Below are 16,636 nucleotides of genomic sequence, written 5' to 3'. Positions count from 1 at the left end.
GACAGGAGGAGGAACAAAGGAAACAGGAGGAGGCATGCTGGGGGACAGAAAAAAAGCACAAAGGGGCAGAAGGAAGCACAGGGAGACAGTAGGAGGCACAGAGGGGAACAGAAGGATGCACAAAGGAGGACAGAAGGAGCCACAAAAGGGTGACAGAAGAAGGCAGAGGGGGATGTAAGGGGGCACAGGGAGACCGAAGAAGGCATAAAGGGGCACAGAAGTAGGCACAGGGGGACAGAGGAAGGCGCAGGTGAGAGAAGTGGCACATGGGGACTGAAGAGGCACATGGAGACAAAATGAGGCACAAAGGGAGACTGAACGAGGCACATGAGGACAGAAGGAGGCAGAGGGGGACTGAAGGAGGAATAGGGGGGCAGAGGTAGCACAGGGGGACAAAGAAAGGCACAATGGGACATAAGGAGGCACAGGAGGACAGAAGGAGGCAGAGGTGGCACAGGGGGACTGAAGGAGGCAGATGGAGACAGAAGGAGGCACAAAGGGAGACAGGAGGCATAAAGGGAGACAGAATGACAAACGGGGTCAAACATGGCACAAGGGACTGAAGGAGGCACAAGGAGACAGAAGGAGGCACAAAAAGGACAGAAGGAGGCACAAAAGGAGGGGGGGGGAGGATGTACAAGGCACAGAGGGACACAATGGCAGCTGCCTTCAACTTGCGCTAAGCAGATGCATTAGAAGCAAGTAATAGAACACCCATGGGGGTGGGGCTTAGTCAGGGGGCATGGCTCCGTAAAGGGGCACGGCTTAATCCAGCAACATGGCGCCCCCTGGACCAATGGCACTCCAGGCAACGGCCTGTACTGCCTATGTCTAGAGGCTCCCCTGCACATTAATATCACTTATCACCTTTTTTTCATAGTTATCTTGTCTTGGACCATGCACAATAAGGGAAAGAGGCGCCCTGATTTGAATAAAAGCTTTTAAAACCAGTTTAAAAACGAAAAAGAAAAATGAGGTATCTTACCTCAATGACAAAATCTCTGTAAACTTACAAAAGATTTTTATTTGAGCACAGGCAACGCGTTTCGCGGGTCTGAGCCCGCTTCCTCAGGCCAATACAGTGCCAAATGACAGAAATCATGTAGCATAGGGAGCCTCTGTACTGTATTGGCCTGAGGAAGCGGGCCCAGACCCGCGAAACGCGTTGCCTGTAGTGGTGCTCACGCTTACGCGTGGATTCACGACCATTTTGATGCATTCCGCCTCGGACACGCTAAGCCGTGAATAGATTTTCAACCACGAAAATCTGCTTCGGCTTCGCGTGAATGCAGACAGAAATCCGCATTCACGCTCGTGAAACCCGGCGCTGAAGTCGTGGTTAGCGGAAATGCGTCAAACTATGCGGAAGTGACACATTGCAGGCCAATCAGAGTGCCCCAGCCAGGCCCTAGCAACCAATCACAGGAGGGGAGCTATGCCCTCCCCTCCTGAATATAAAGCGGCGGCCATGATGGAAAAGCTCTGTCCTTGCTAGACTGTGGTGCTGAGAGGATTATCTCCAGGCCATTGTTGTTTGAGCAAGTGCATTTATTGTGTTAAAAACAAAGCGGTTTTTTTTGCTAACACTGCTCTTATACTGTACACAGTTAGCTAGTCAGTGAGTGATTGCTGTAGTTAGTTGTAGTCAGTGTAGTGTAGTGGGAGTGTGGGAGTCTAGTGATTATTTAACTGTGTGTAGTGCAGGCAGGTTCAGTGCTGCAGTGTAGTCAGTGTAGTGGGAGTGGGGATTATCTGTGTGTACTGCAGGCAGGCAGGTTAGTGCAGCTGCAGTGTTCACTTGTATATTCCAGTGACATTTATACACTTGTACTATTTGCAGGCAGCCAGTCACACCACCGGCCCCGCCACTCTCTGCCAGCGCTGTTCATTCATTCTGTCAGTGACCTTGTGCCGTGCCCAGTGCCCACTGCTCGCTCGCTGGCATATAAGCATCTCATTACACAGTGTGACATCCTTGTGTGCCCACTGCATCCTTCAGTGACCTAGTTGTATATCCAGTGCCCACTGCTGTACCCACTGCATCCTTCAGTGACCTTGTACTGTGCCCACTGCATCCTTCAGTGACCTAGTTGTATATCCAGTGCCCACTGCTGTGCCCACTGCATCCTTCAGTGACCTAGTTGTATATCCAGTGCCCACTGCATCCTTCAGTGACCTTGTACTGTGCCCACTGCATCCTTCAGTGACCTAGTTGTATATCCAGTGCCCACTGCTGTGCCCACTGCATCCTTCAGTGACCTTGTACTGTGCCCACTGCATCCTTCAGTGACCTAGTTGTATATCCAGTGCCCACTGCTGTGCCCACTGCATCCTTCAGTGACCTTATACTGTGCCCACTGCATCCTTCAGTGACCTTGTACTGTGCCCACTGCATCCTTCAGTGACCTAGTTGTATATCCAGTGCCCACTGCTGTGCCCACTGCATCCTTCAGTGACCTTGTACTGTGCCCACTGCATCCTTCAGTGACCTAGTTGTATATCCAGTGCCCACTGCTGTGTCCACTGCATCCTTCAGTGACCTTGTACTGTGCCCACTGCATCCTTCAGTGCCGTTGTACTGTGCCTGGTGCATCCTTCAGTGACCTTGTAGTGTGCCCACTGCATCCAGTGATTCATTACTAGCAACATGTCTGGCAGGGTTTCGCGGGGTGAGAGGAAAGGGAGTTCAATTGCCTCAGCCACTTCTGGGACTGCTCCACGTCCAGGGAGAGGACGCCCAGCTGTACGTGGTCGTGATGCAGCAGAAAGGGGGGCAGCAAAGCCTGGGCCGAGTCAGCGGACGCCATTGTCCAAATATTTTAAAGTTTCTGGTCCCCGTGTGGTGGTTGAGCAAATGGAACCTGACATACTCATGACATACACACTACTACCACCAGTATGTTGGCATGGTCCTTCTGTGCTGCTGCTGCTGAACTGAACGCCCGCTTTGTCCTCCTCCTCCTCCTGACTCTGTCGCTACCACGGTACCACCAATGCACTCTGTCTGCGTTATCACTGCCCGGGTCACCGGGTGCATTTAATTTTTTGTCCAGCACTATGACACTGTGCTACTACTACTACCACCAGCATATGTTGGCATGGTCCTTCTGTGCTGCTGCTGCTGCTGAACTGACCGCCCGCATTGTCCTTCGCCTGACTCAGTCGCTTCCCGCTGCTGCACTCTGCGTTCACACTGCCCGGGTCACTGGGTGCATTTAATTTTTTGGCCAGCACTATGACACTGTGCTACTACTACTACCACCAGTATGTTGCCATGGTCCTTCTGTGCTGCTGAATTGACCGCCCGCTTTGTCCTCCTCCTCCTGACCCACTCGCTTCCACCAATGTACTCTGTCTGCGTTAACACTGCCCGGGTCACCGGGTGCATTTAATTTTTTGGCCAGCACTATGACGCTGTGCTGCTACTACTACTACCAGTATGTTGCCATGGTCCTTCTGTGCTGCTGAATTGACCGCCCGCCTTGTCCTCCTCCTCCTGACTCAGTCGCTTCCACCAATGTACTCTGTCTGCGTTCACACTGCCCGGGTCACCGGGTGCATTTAATTTTTTGGCCAGCACTATGACGCTGTGCTGCTACTACTACTACCAGTATGTTGCCGTGGTCCTTCTGTGCTGCTGAACTGACCGCCCGCATAGTCCTTCTCCTGACTCAGTCGCTACCACCACTGCACTCTGCGTTCACACTGCCCGTGTCCACTGACAACTCTGCTGCGATGTCATTGCTAATTGCTGCTGCTGCAAAAAAAAAAAAGAACAAATTACAAAAACCTCTCTGGGGCCTTTTTGGCGTCAGCCACTCATCCTCCTCCAGCGGTACCTTCGCCGCCAAGTGCCATTGGAACTCGCCTTCACCTCTTTGATTGCTTAACGCGTATATCCCTTTTTAAAACCACGTATTTCCAATTAATAGCCCCATTTACAGTGGTGATTTGTCTTTAAAAGCCATTAAAAAAAAAAAAGTATGTTGTAAGTATGTTGAAGTTATGTTGCCCCTTATCACCTCGATAATCCATGCAATTTGGGGGATTGTAGCATGTATGGGGTCTTTGTTATTAACGTTAAAAGAAAATCCGCCTCCGGGCGGGAATCCACGCGTGATTACGCCATTCGCGGCAGAAAATCCGCGTGGTTGCATGGACGCGGACGAAAATCCGCATGCGGCGGGGCCGAATGCGGATTTTTTTTTGCAACCACGCGGATTGCCGAATTTGTGGATGAGGCACATCCGAGCATCCCTGGTTGCCTGTGCTCAAATAAAAATCTTTTGTAAGTTTACAGAGATTTCGTCATTGAGGTAAGATACCTCATTTTTCTTTTTCGTTTTTAAACTGGTTTTAAAAGCTTTTATTCAAATCAGGGCGCCTCTTTCCCTTATTGTGCATAGTTATACCCCCGTACATGTTTGTCCGAGGGGTGGTGACAGAACACCCGTTGTTTTACCACGGTTAATGTTTTGTCCATCCTTTTTCATCTAAGAGAGCGACCGCAACCAGGTCCGTCCAGGACCACCCCGAGTGGAGTCGGGTTTATGGTCTCCACCTGCTTCCTGTGGTCGGTTGCCCCTTGCAACCCTCCTTTGCGAGTAGCCCTTTCAATCAATTGATTTCTCCACACACCTACTATTGACATACTGCACTATCGGGCTCCCTTTTTTGTCTCCTGTATTTTTTTCCATAGGGTGCCAAGACACCCCAACCACGATTGTCTTGGACCAGTTCTTTACCTACTTTTTTGTCAAAAGACTTCCTTTTGTTTGCGCAGATGCATGGGTTGGAAGGCATCTGTAGAGCAACTGACACACTTGCAAGTTATGTTAACATTTAACAAGACACAAAGGCTTAGTGTAAGTTGCACCTTAGAAAAGCTATCTCTTTGGAGGAGGCTGATGGATATCAGTTTCCTCAAAAAAAGAATCCTGTTCTTTTTCTTTCTGTGCGAGCTAATGGACACTTCGATCACTGCTCATATGGCTGTTGAATGTTATGGTGGGTGGGGATTTTTCTTTAGCAGTTAAAAGATAAGATTTATAGGCCGGGCCACTGGAAGCTTTTATGGGTCAATAACAATGTACAAAGCGTTGCAAGTCTTTTATATATCCGTTCATTGCACAGCTCCACCAGCAGCACTATGGGAAAAAAAATCAATAATGGCTATCACCATGCTTAATAATATGGCATGCTCCCTAAATACTCAGTTCCTTTTACCAAAAAGCCATGTCCATTCCAAGGAGGAATAAACCATCCATCTGGAAGGAATCTGCCACTGAAGTGTGAAGATGCCAGAACAGATGTAAGCTATAATGAATAATCTGGAAGAACATTAAGCATAGGTATGTGACTCACATTTAAGCAGATCACTAACACTGGCAGGCCTACCTTTCCTACTTTTTATTAGATTATTCCTCTTGCCATGCTTGGACAGTTTCAGCACTGCAATCATGATTAATGCATTTGTCTTCAAAAATAACTCCAGTGTAATTCTGCCTTCCCCAGAGGCTGTCACGGTGCACATTTGCAAGCTGGCCCAAAATTGTGCTCACATTACTTCACACATTAAATAACCCACTAAGCCTTTTATGTCATTGCAAGAAAAAGCAAATGCTATTATTAGCAATGGAGAAAGGCTGTCAAAATCTGGGTATTCAACTCCCAAACAAACAAATGAAATATTATATACTTCCTCCACACGTACATATTTATGTTATATACGAACAAAAATACAGAGATTGTGCTACACTGGCAAAGATTATTAGGCAGAGTATTAAACCCATAAACAGAGTTGTTTAACCACTTTACCTCCCTTGCTACGCTTATCTACTCCCCACAAAACTTTACTTGAATCTCAGGGGAGTAGATAGGCGTACTTGTGGTAAACAGTGTGCTGTATGCCCAATAAGCTATCTGATTATGTATATAGGGTATCATTTTAACCGTGACAAGTGAGAGAATAGATTTTGTGGTGTTTGACAACTGAGGGATAAGTCATGTGATTTTTTTTACCGGAAAACAGAATGAAAAGCAATAAAACTGTTATTTACATGTACTCTATACCCCTAAATAAATACTAGTAGAAAAAAACAAAAGTGACAGCATTGAAAAGAGAATACATAGTTACCCTAGGGACTTAGCTTTTAGAATATGTATGCCATGAGAGTGTATTACTGTTAATCATGAAGATAAGGGCTTTTTAATTACTGATAGAGTACAATGAGAAAACAAAAAACACAAACCAGAAACTAATATATTATCGCTATACATTGTACTAGGAACATTATTTAAATGTTGAGATAACCAGGACAATTTAGCAAATACAATGTGTGGGTTTTACCTATGGTAACATTGTTTATTTGAAAACTATAGTGCATGGAAATGGAGAAATAGTGTATTTTTTCTTTTTTTTTCTCATTTTTCCCTTTAAAATGCACAGATAATAGCATAATTACTAAAAGCAAATATCACCCTCACAAAGCATAATTTGTGGCAAAAAAAACAAGATATAGATCATTTACATCTGATGAGTAGCAATAAAGTTATTGGTGAATGAATGGGAGGAGCGCTGAAATGTGAAAATTGCTCTGGATTTTAAGCAAAAAACCCTGTGGAGCTGAAGTGGTTAATCTGTTCTAGGATTAGATGGGTACTTTTAAAAGGAAATATCCGTCAACGCTTAAAAAAAAAAATCTTATACAACTTATTTATTAGGTTTAATTCTATAGGATGTGCATCTTCTTCCTAATAAGAAAAATATAAAATATATACAGTTGAATAATTTGCACTTTTTGGAGGGAACCAATAAGAGATACATTTGCAAGAATAAGAATGGAGAACGGCTATCTGCTGGTTAAACTGCTATCTGCTGGTTATGACAGGCAGAAGTATGTGCCATATTTCACGGTTGATGGTATATAAAGCTTTAGTTTTATTTTTAGGGGTGCTCGAATACTCCTTTTTAAAATCTGAATTGATTCGGATCCGGATACCCAGATATCCGCATCCGAACTTTTGGGTATCAGAGTAGAATCGCATATCCGAACCAAATATCCGGTGGAATTCGGATATCCATACAAAACCGGAAATGGCCTTTAAAATGCTTCCAAAACGTTTTGGAAGGTAAAAAAAAAATCTCTCTCTCTCTCAATATCCTAACTAACTATCCGCACGGATTTCAGATTTCCACATGGAAATCAGAGTTTGTGCGGATAATGCTTTTCGGATTTACACAGATATCTGGAATCCAATCCAAAGTTCGGATAGTGTAAAAGTTTGGATTATCTGGGTAGTTCGGATAACCGAATATTGGATGAGCACCACTGTTTATTTTATTTTTTAAACCAACACTGAAGTGAAAAAGGTTCCAATTTCGGTACTTACCTGAGGAGAGGGAAGCCTATGGATCCTCCTGAAAAAAAGCCCTTCTTCTCGCCATTCCAGCGCCGGGACCAACGCAAGTTCCAGAGCCAGGACATTCACGCCTGCGCATTAGCATGGAGCCAAGCGGGCTTGGCTTTTTCCACAGAGCCCGAATGGCAGCTCCATGCTACTACGCATACATGAGCACTCTTGCCCATGCGGAATGGGGGCGAGCCCGAGGAACTTTGTAGGTCCTAGTGCTAGATCGGAGGGAAGGAGAGGGATAGTAGAAGCTTCTGAAGGATCCAGTTGCTTCCCTCTCCCAAATTAAGTATCTACATTTTTTTTACTTTTGAAGTCTCAGACATTCATAACTTATTTATGAAACAGGTTTGTGAAAAAAAAAAATCACTAACTGTTCCCTTTAATTCAAACATGACATAGATGAGCTACCTATGCCATGTTTGTTTTAAAAGTTACCATTACATAAGCGAGATGGAATTATTATTTCTGGGGTTGCTATCCTGCACATTGTGCTACCCATTTTGTGTAAAGTGTTCCCTTTAATTCCATGAATTGTACCAGATGATTCCACCTGTGGTAGTTGTGGACTAACCCAGGGAGTAGACTACAAGTGGTCGCCAGGGGGCTACTTTTCTGCCTGCGATTGCCAGGTATCGGCCACATCAGTGACGAGGAGAACTAATACTCTACAGGAGGCTACTGCTGAGCTCAGGTAGAGAGAAGAGAAGGTTCAGCTAGATTTGGGCAAGAGGTCAGAGCTGGTGGCAATCAGGCATAGACACCTTTAAAGTGTACCTGTTTTCTAACAATACATCATACGTTGTCAAAACAGCATACATGTAATGTGATATTCTCCTTTTTAATAGAATCAGTGTCCCCTTGCGCGCTCGCTCGGCTGCGGGGCTTGGTCCTCGTTTCGCTCGGACAACTTTTTATCTTAACTCTATGTCGACTTGGCTATTGGACATTGCACACCAGGACCCAGGCTGCTAATTCGGGTTGCAAGGTTAGTACTGCTGATTGGTGGAATGGGGTTTATTTATGGCATGCATGACTTTGCACATGCTCAGTGGCATTTGTATGCCATTTTGATTGGTATGCTGAAATGTTGGAACTCCAGCAGTGGAACTTGAAAAATAAGTTAAAGCAGTCCTGAATATATGTAAGGATTCCCTAGTGGTAAAATAATGCAGAGATGCTTTCATAAATTAATGTCTCCTCAAATCCAAGAGGATTCCTGTTATGCCATCTGCCCATCTGACACACTATCTTGCTTCTGGAGCAGGGAACTGTTGAAATCTCGCAAATCCCTATTTGTTTTGGAGACCCTAAAGCCAATCTCCAGCAAAAAAAAAAAAAAATTAAATAAAATTAAAATAAAAAACACCAACGTTTAACAGTTTGGAAAAAGGTTAGAGAGCGTCTTACATATTTTCTCGGCTGTCTGTTTCCCCATGTATGAGAATTTTCCTCACTGCCTATCCTGACAGTGTGTAAACATGCATATCTCTCAAACATGCCTAAGCACAGCAATGAATAAAACATCTTCCCCTAGAGTGGCATTACAACATCTGTCAAATTTATACTGCAGCTATAATTTCCTCTTCCCAGGAAACCTATAGGGTTCATATTTAAGTCATGGAGATTCCAAGGACAGGAAGTGAAGGAACATCTATCGTAACAAGAGACAGAAAACAGGAGCGATCAGACGGACGTTCATTCACCATTCCCTTCAAAATTAAGACAATAGTTGTCTGGAACTGGATTTTAATTACCCCTATTTAAACCAGCAGTTATACAACTTGTGTAGGCCCCTTCCCTGACATTCTTTTACAGCTCAGGTGGAGACTGCTTCATGATGTAGCTGCCCACTTTTTTCTCTAGCGGTAGAGGGCATAATGTCCCAAACCTTCATGGCACTAACCACTTGGACTAAGTATTTGGGTCAGCAAAGCCCAGCATAGTGTTAACTGTTCGGGCTGCAGCATCACTACAAAATGGATTCCTATTAGTTCACCATTACCCTCATGTTTTAAAGAGAACCTGAGGTGTGTTTTATAGTAACAGAGGCTGGTCATTGTATGCAGACCCAGCCTATGTGTCCTAATAGCATTCTTAAAACCCACCTCGGGTTCTCTTTAAAGCAGTGGCTGTAACTACTTCAAGACCGCTCCACGCCAATGGGCGTGGCTGCTGCGGCGGCAGCCCCAGGACCGCCTAACGCCAATTGGCGTCAAGTCCTGGGGCTGCAGTTTGCAGGAGATCACGCGCAGGGTGCGCGCGCATCTCCTGCTCGGGGGGCAGAGCTACGCCCTGCCTTCAGTGTCCGAGTGGCGATTGCCGTCTATTTACATGTACAGCGCTGCGATCTGCAGCAGCGCTGTACTGGGGACAGCCGTGTGACACGGCTGTCCCTCTGGGGCACTTGAGAGCGATCAGCTTTCATAGGCAGAAGCCTATGACAGCCGATCGCCATGATTGGCCGGCTGGTGAAGGGAGGGGTTTGGGGAAAAAATGAAATAGTCAAAAATAATATAAAAATGTATAAATAAATATTTATTTAAAAAAAACACGGGGGGGGGGGGGGGGGAGAACCTCACCAACAGAGAGCTCTGTTGGTGGGGAGAAAAAAAGGGGGGGGGCAAATCACTCGCTTGGCCTTAAAGCTGCAGTGGCCATTTTACTAAAAAAAGGCCTGGTCTTTAGGGGGGTTTACCGCTGTGGTCCTCAAGTGGTTAATCAGATAAATCATGTTATCTGCAGACAGCGGGAAGTTGAGGAACAAGACTGGAGGTGAACCAAGTTTCTCCTACACAATACGGTCACTGGAATAAACCAATGAAAGGGATCATAAGGTTTTACTTCCAAACAATGGAAACTTTATCTGTGTTGGCCTTTGCATAAAAGCAAGAGGAAAAAAAACAAGAATATATTAATTTAATAAGCATCAAGATCAGAAAACTTCATCCTATAGCTTAGCCAAGTCCCACAATCACGATTACCTGGCAGGAAGCAATTGCTACTACTCACATTGAAAATCAGCTACAATGTAAAGAGAACCAAGTGCAAAGGGAACAAGAACAATTTTACTTACCTGGGGGTTTTCCCCACCCCCTGCAGTCTATCAGCACTCTTGGTGTCCTCCCGGTCTGATCTATTGCTTACTGCACATGCGCTGTACCAGGTCATGCGCCTCCTCCACTGCGCTCTCATGGGAAGGAGAGTTCTGCACATGCGCAGTTACAAGTCTGTATGAGGAAAGTTCTGCACATGCGCAATTACAAGTCTGTATGAGGAGAGTTCTGCACATGCGCAGTTACAAGTTTGTATGAGGAAAGTTCTGCACATGCGCAGTTACAAGTTTGTATGAAGAGAGTTCTGCACATGCGCAGTTACAAGTCTGTATAAGGAGAGTTCTGCACATGCACAGTTTCAAATCTGTAGGAACTGCCAAGGAGAAGAGGACAGTGATGATTTTGCACCCAAATGCAGACTGGCAATATGCACACTGAATATAGAGCCGCTACTGTTCTCACTACCATGTAGTAATCAAATTCAACAACTTCAGGAGATGCGAAAAGGCAGGGCACCAGTAGTAATGCTCAATTCAACTTTTAATCCAGTAGGTACAGCAAATTTACAGCAAGGGAGTGTACAAGTGGCCTCTGACCTCTTGTACACTCCCTTGCAGTAAATTTGACGTACCTACTGGATTAGAAGTTGAACTGAGCATTACTACTGGTGTCCTGCCTTTTCGCATCTATTGAAGTTGTTGATCTGTATGAACTGCGCATGTGCAGAATGCTCCTGATTGAGGTGGTGTGACAGCAGCACAGAGGAGTGGAACGGGAGGACACCCAGGGAGCTCACACTACAGGGGGGCTGGAAGAAGGCCCAAATAAGTAAAAATCCTCTTGTTCACCTCATCTTAGGTACACTGTAAAAGTATATGTGCGTTTAGAAAAGCTGCCTATAGGTCACATGTGCAGCATTCTGTTGTACAAGTACAGATGTTCTGGCTGTGTACAAGGTGGCAGTTTACCATGAAAATATATATATATATATATATATATATATATATATATATATATATATATATATATATATATATATATATATATATATACACACCATTATACTGAAAAACACTTTAAAAAACCATAGCAACCTCAATTCCCTCTGCCTCACCACCCACATAAGAAATATTTTATAGTGCATTATACTATGAGGAACTGCAGTCTTCCCTGTTCTCTAAGCTCACTGCAGCTCGCTGACATTAACACAGTAGAAAGAGTAGAGGAAGTAGAGTTCAATAGATTACACCGATCTTACTTTCAACGCAATGACACTTGAATGACCCATATACATAAAAAAAAATGCTAAATGACATTAGTATCCAACAGTCCTTGCATGATGAGATGATAAAATAAACGATGCTTGCCTTTTCACTTTTTAGTGGGGTACTGTGCGCTGCGGCGGCTGGGAAATGTTCTGCTGCGTTCTGACTGTCGTCTCCGGGCTGCTGACCTGGCTGCGTCTCCTTCTGCTGGGAGGCGTCGCGCTGCTCTTTCTCCTGATCCTGTTTGGATTCAGACTCGGGGCCCGTTTCTGTGGTCATGATTAGTTATTTTCTGCAGACAAAAAAATTAAATTATATTATATATGTGGTTTATCTTAATAAAACAATATAGCTAGAGAGATACATAGCACTGAAATCAACAAAATACATTCATGTAGCTTTCAGTCACAACTACTCAAGCACAGATTGGAATAAAACAACGTGAATACATAATTAAAGTAAGTCTAGCTGGAAGAAGCTTTTAGAACTCATCATAAATGTTTCATAAAAACAGTGTTCATGCGTTTGGGCACTGATTAATAATTTAAGGTAAAAAATGTTATTACTGCAGCATATTAAACCATTATGCTTTTCTGGTGATGGGCACTTAAAAAAAATTAAGACAAAAACATTAATAAACCCATAACCTCAAAAAGTATTGATAGGATGTATATTTCACACCCCACAGTAAAATATACGCAACTGAAACTTTATAAAGAATAAAGTGGCATCTATCTATCCATTTGGAAACACAATCCACGATTGAAAATGTGTGAAGTGACATATGACATGATGAGATAGACATGCGTATGTACAGTGCCAAGCACACAAATAACTATGCTGTGTTCCTTTTTTTCTTTCTCTGCCTGAAATAGTTAAATATCAGGTATGTAAGTGGCTGACTCAGTCCTGACTGGGTCAGGAAGTGACAACAGTGTGACCCTCACTGATAAGAAATCCCAACTATAAAACACCTTCCTAGCCGAAAATGGCTTCTGAGAGCAGTAAAGAGATAAAAAGGTTCAATAGTTCATAGATTTTAGCTCTAGCGTACTTCAATGAATGTGTCATTGAGCAAACACAATAGAACAGTTAAAACTTAAAAAGTAGCTTTAAATTTAAAATAAAACTGTGGAATATCTTAAAAAGTCATTTTTTAGGAGAAGGAAGAGAGATACAATTGTTTATTTCATTAATTTTCGCTTCAGTTGTCCATTAGCTACCTTTAATACTCTGGAACCTGAATGGCTAAATGCAAAGAGTTACATTTTAAGATACTTTCACACTATATAGGTCTGGGTTTTTTTTATTATTATTTTCACGTCAGACTCTCTTTAAAACAGAAGGTATTTGCAATTATTCAGGTTGGAGTGAGCATATGTCGTCTCCCTAGATGCATCACTGCTGAACATGCAAATCATCCTTTGTTGTCACTGAAAGCTAGCGACACCTCCAGAACTGCTGGAATGCAATGTTTTGTCAGCTTGTTAATTTTACAGACCCATACTAATCCAACATGCATACAGACTGGGTGGTCCTCTTCAGTGCATGCCATGGATTAATATGCATTGTGGGAGACCTAATATGCTCATTCCCGCATGAATAAATGCAATTGCCTTCTGTTTTAAGAAGGTACATTTCTGTTTAGCATTGCGTTTTTTGTTAGAGGGCTTTTTGGTCCTTTTTTTAGCCTCTTACAACTTAGTAGTTCTGGTTCACCATGAGCTTGCTGGGCAATCTGTAACCCAGAAAACAAGACCATGAAATTCACCAGGTGTACAAAGGAAAGAAGAAGAAAATATAAGGCCCACTACGAGATAAGGCCACAACAACACAAAGAAGCCCCTATCCCTATCTGCCTTAAGTGTTGTGCCAAGGCTTCATAACAGCCTATGATTCTTGGTATTTTTCTATCGATTAAGGGACATTGAAGGGTTACTCCTTTTCCTTAGCTAGTGTGCAACTAAGTTTCTGAAAATTTTCATCAATCACACAACTCATCTTGATAAAAAAAAATCCCTTTGAAGATTTAACTTTTATCCTAGCCAGAAGCCTTCTACTACCACTGTGTTCCCGACATTTGATTTTTGTGTTAAAAAAAAGGATAAGCACACTCCAGTGCGTCAAAGCACAACACAACAGTTCAGCAAGTCACATCCAAGTCCCCTGCCAGGATCTTAAAGTGAACCTGAAGTCAGAAAAAAAATATGAGTTTTACTCCTGTGGGGCTTCTACCAGCCTCCTGCAGCAGTCCTGTGCCCTCGCAGCCAATCACTAATCCTCTGGTCCCCTGCTGCCAGCTAGTTTCGTTTTTGCCGACAGGTCCGTCAGGACTGGCCACGCGTAGCTTTTACCGCATTCCCAACTGCAATTAGCGCTATTGCGGGCCACAACGCGTACAAAAATACGCGTTGCCGCATATCTATGCGTTCGTAATGCGGCAACGCGTATTTTTGTAGTTGCGCTAATTACAGTCGGGAATGCGGAAAAAGCTACGCGTGGCCAGTCCTGATGGGCCTGTCTGCAAAAACGAAACTAGCTGGCGGCGGGGGACCAGAGGATTAATGAGTGCCTGCGAGGGCACAGGACTGCTGCAGGGGGCTGGTAAAGCCCCAGGTGAGTAAAAAGTGTCCCTTTAAACATTCCAAAAGGGACATAAAACAATAGAAGAAGAAAGAGGGATCAAATAAGAATAAATATACGGTGTGAATAAACTTTACTACTAGGGATGCTCGTTCAGATTCTGCGGAAATTACATTTCCGATTTGGAAATTGCATTTCCACATTGATATTCGGAAATCAGTAATGGAAGTGCGGTAGGCGGATTTTTTGCGGAAATCGTGGAAATTTCCGCTGACTTTAACATCAATTTTCTCAAAAACTACAAGGTCTTTTTGAAAGATTTTTTTCCCTCTTGTTCAATAAGACTTTGTAGTTTTTGAGAAAATCGATGTTAAAGTAGGCAGAAATGACTGCAAAAATCAGCATTGGAACCGCTATGCGGTATGACACAGACTTTAGAGGTTAATAGCAAAGCCCCCATAGGTGCTAGAAACACCACATTTTGAGGGAATGTTAAGAAGACAAGTGGGAACAAGAGGTACAAAATTTTCAAAAAGACCTTGTAGTTTGAGAAAATCAATGTTAAATTTGGCAGAAATTACCGCGAAAATCCGCATAGGAATGCGGAAATCGTTATCGGTAATTGGCAATGCCAGATTTTCAGCGGAAACGGAAATTGGCCTTTCTGACCATCCCTATTTACTACACAAAGAAATATTTTGCAGGAAAATATTTTATGTTGCTTTTTTCTTTTCTATATTTTAAGTGACGTTTCATAGTTGTTGAGAAATTTTTTTTTTTACAGTTTTATCTAGATCACCTCTATACATTAGGATTGAAGCAACTATTATTTTAGCAACTTTTTTTTTAGCTTTAGGTGTGGAAAAAAGAAAAAAAATCCTGCATTGATCAGCTAAACACTGATTCAAGAAATTGAGCGTTTGGAGCACTCTGTACACACAAAAGTACACCTAACAATGTATTTAGATGGCATAGTTGGGTGAAAAGTGAAATCTGAAGTAAAAAAACGGAACTTCCTGGAATAATAAAAACAAACCATAGCAAGCTGAAAGGTAAAATGGGTTTATAATTTCAATAACCTATCTATAGCAATTCCAGCTTAATATAGGGCTGGAAAATCCCAGAAGCCCGGCAACCAGGGCTCCTTAAAAGCAAAAGCTGGATCCTAACTTGTTTTTCTGTAATTGTTGTCGATGGATCTGGCTCATAAAAATGTCATACAGGCTCATGGTCTGGACGTAATGGCTCAAGGAATTATATATTCATTTTCCTAGCCCGATTTAAGCAAAATACCCATCAAGGCTAACTTGAAGGTTATATACAGGGCTGTGGAGTTGGTCCAAAAATCATCCGACTCCAGTTTATGAAACCACCGATTCTAGGTACCCAAAATAGCTCCGACTCCTTAGCCTAATGTTTACAAAGGCTATGGATTTGGTTCAAAAATCATCCGACTCCAACTCTGACTCCTCAGTTCACTGAAACCACAGACTCCGACTCCTAGACTGACTCCTCGACTCTGACTCCACTGATATATATTTGCTATAGCAAATATTAATCAAAGTATTGGACAAGCACCTGAACTCACGGGTGAAGAGTACAGGCTGGAAAGTATGACGGAGCCAAGTAGCAGAAAAGAATCGGGTACTTCTGTGGCAGCAGCAGTGTGGAAGCAGGAGATTGATACAAGAAGAAAAGGGAATCTGAAGTGAAAATAAGCTTATGATATAATGATTTGTATGTGTAGTACATCTAATGCTAGGTACACACCATACAATTTTGTGTTCGATAGATAATTTCCGTCATGTCCGATATTATTTCTGATCGGTTTTCAGGTCGATTTCACATAAAAGTGAATGGAAATTTATAAGAAAAGATAAGAGAATCGAGCGGGTAAAAATCGACCGAAAAACGCGTGTGTACCTAGCATACGAAATAAAACAAATAGCAGCAGAGATATGAGTCTAATATTGTTTCTAGTACAGAAAGAGTTAAGAAACTCCATTTGTCATCTAAGCAAAAGAGCTTATCTGAACTTGCATGAAAGCAGGAAGTAGACAAACTGTTACAGCTGATACAAATCCTACAATAAATCTGCAAACAAATGTTTTTTCAGGCTATTATGCTGTTGCTTATCTTTTAGAGCAGAGAGGAAGTTCTGAGTTGAGGTCCTCTTTAAGTAGACTGAAGAATGACTTTACATCTGAATAGAATGGCATGGGAGAGTCTGCACAAACACATAAGGCAGGGATCCACAAACTTCCTACTGGCTCCTTATCCACCTGTATTATGCATTAGCAGTGGTGACAACTGTGGTAT

At 43.1% G+C, this 16,636-nt stretch overlaps 1 protein-coding gene across 6 annotated transcripts in view; it reads right to left on the bottom strand.

The window, feature by feature from the left end:
- Window positions 1-16,636, bottom strand: part of EPB41L3 (erythrocyte membrane protein band 4.1 like 3) — a 259,305-nt gene that overhangs the window by 185,090 nt on the left and 57,579 nt on the right. For all 6 annotated transcript variants that reach the window (XM_068237211.1, XM_068237210.1, XM_068237206.1 and 3 more), the window contains exon 2: window positions 11,837-12,026. In XM_068237211.1, the coding sequence (XP_068093312.1) occupies window positions 11,837-12,013 (177 nt within the window). In that variant the 5' untranslated portion in view covers window positions 12,014-12,026. The remainder of the gene's footprint in view (window positions 1-11,836; window positions 12,027-16,636) is intronic.

The sequence above is a fragment of the Hyperolius riggenbachi genome, chromosome 5 (assembly GCF_040937935.1).
Source record: "Hyperolius riggenbachi isolate aHypRig1 chromosome 5, aHypRig1.pri, whole genome shotgun sequence".
NCBI lineage: Eukaryota > Metazoa > Chordata > Amphibia > Anura > Hyperoliidae > Hyperolius > Hyperolius riggenbachi.
Note: the sequence above shows the minus strand (reverse complement) of the source record. Positions and strands in the feature narration are given on the sequence as shown.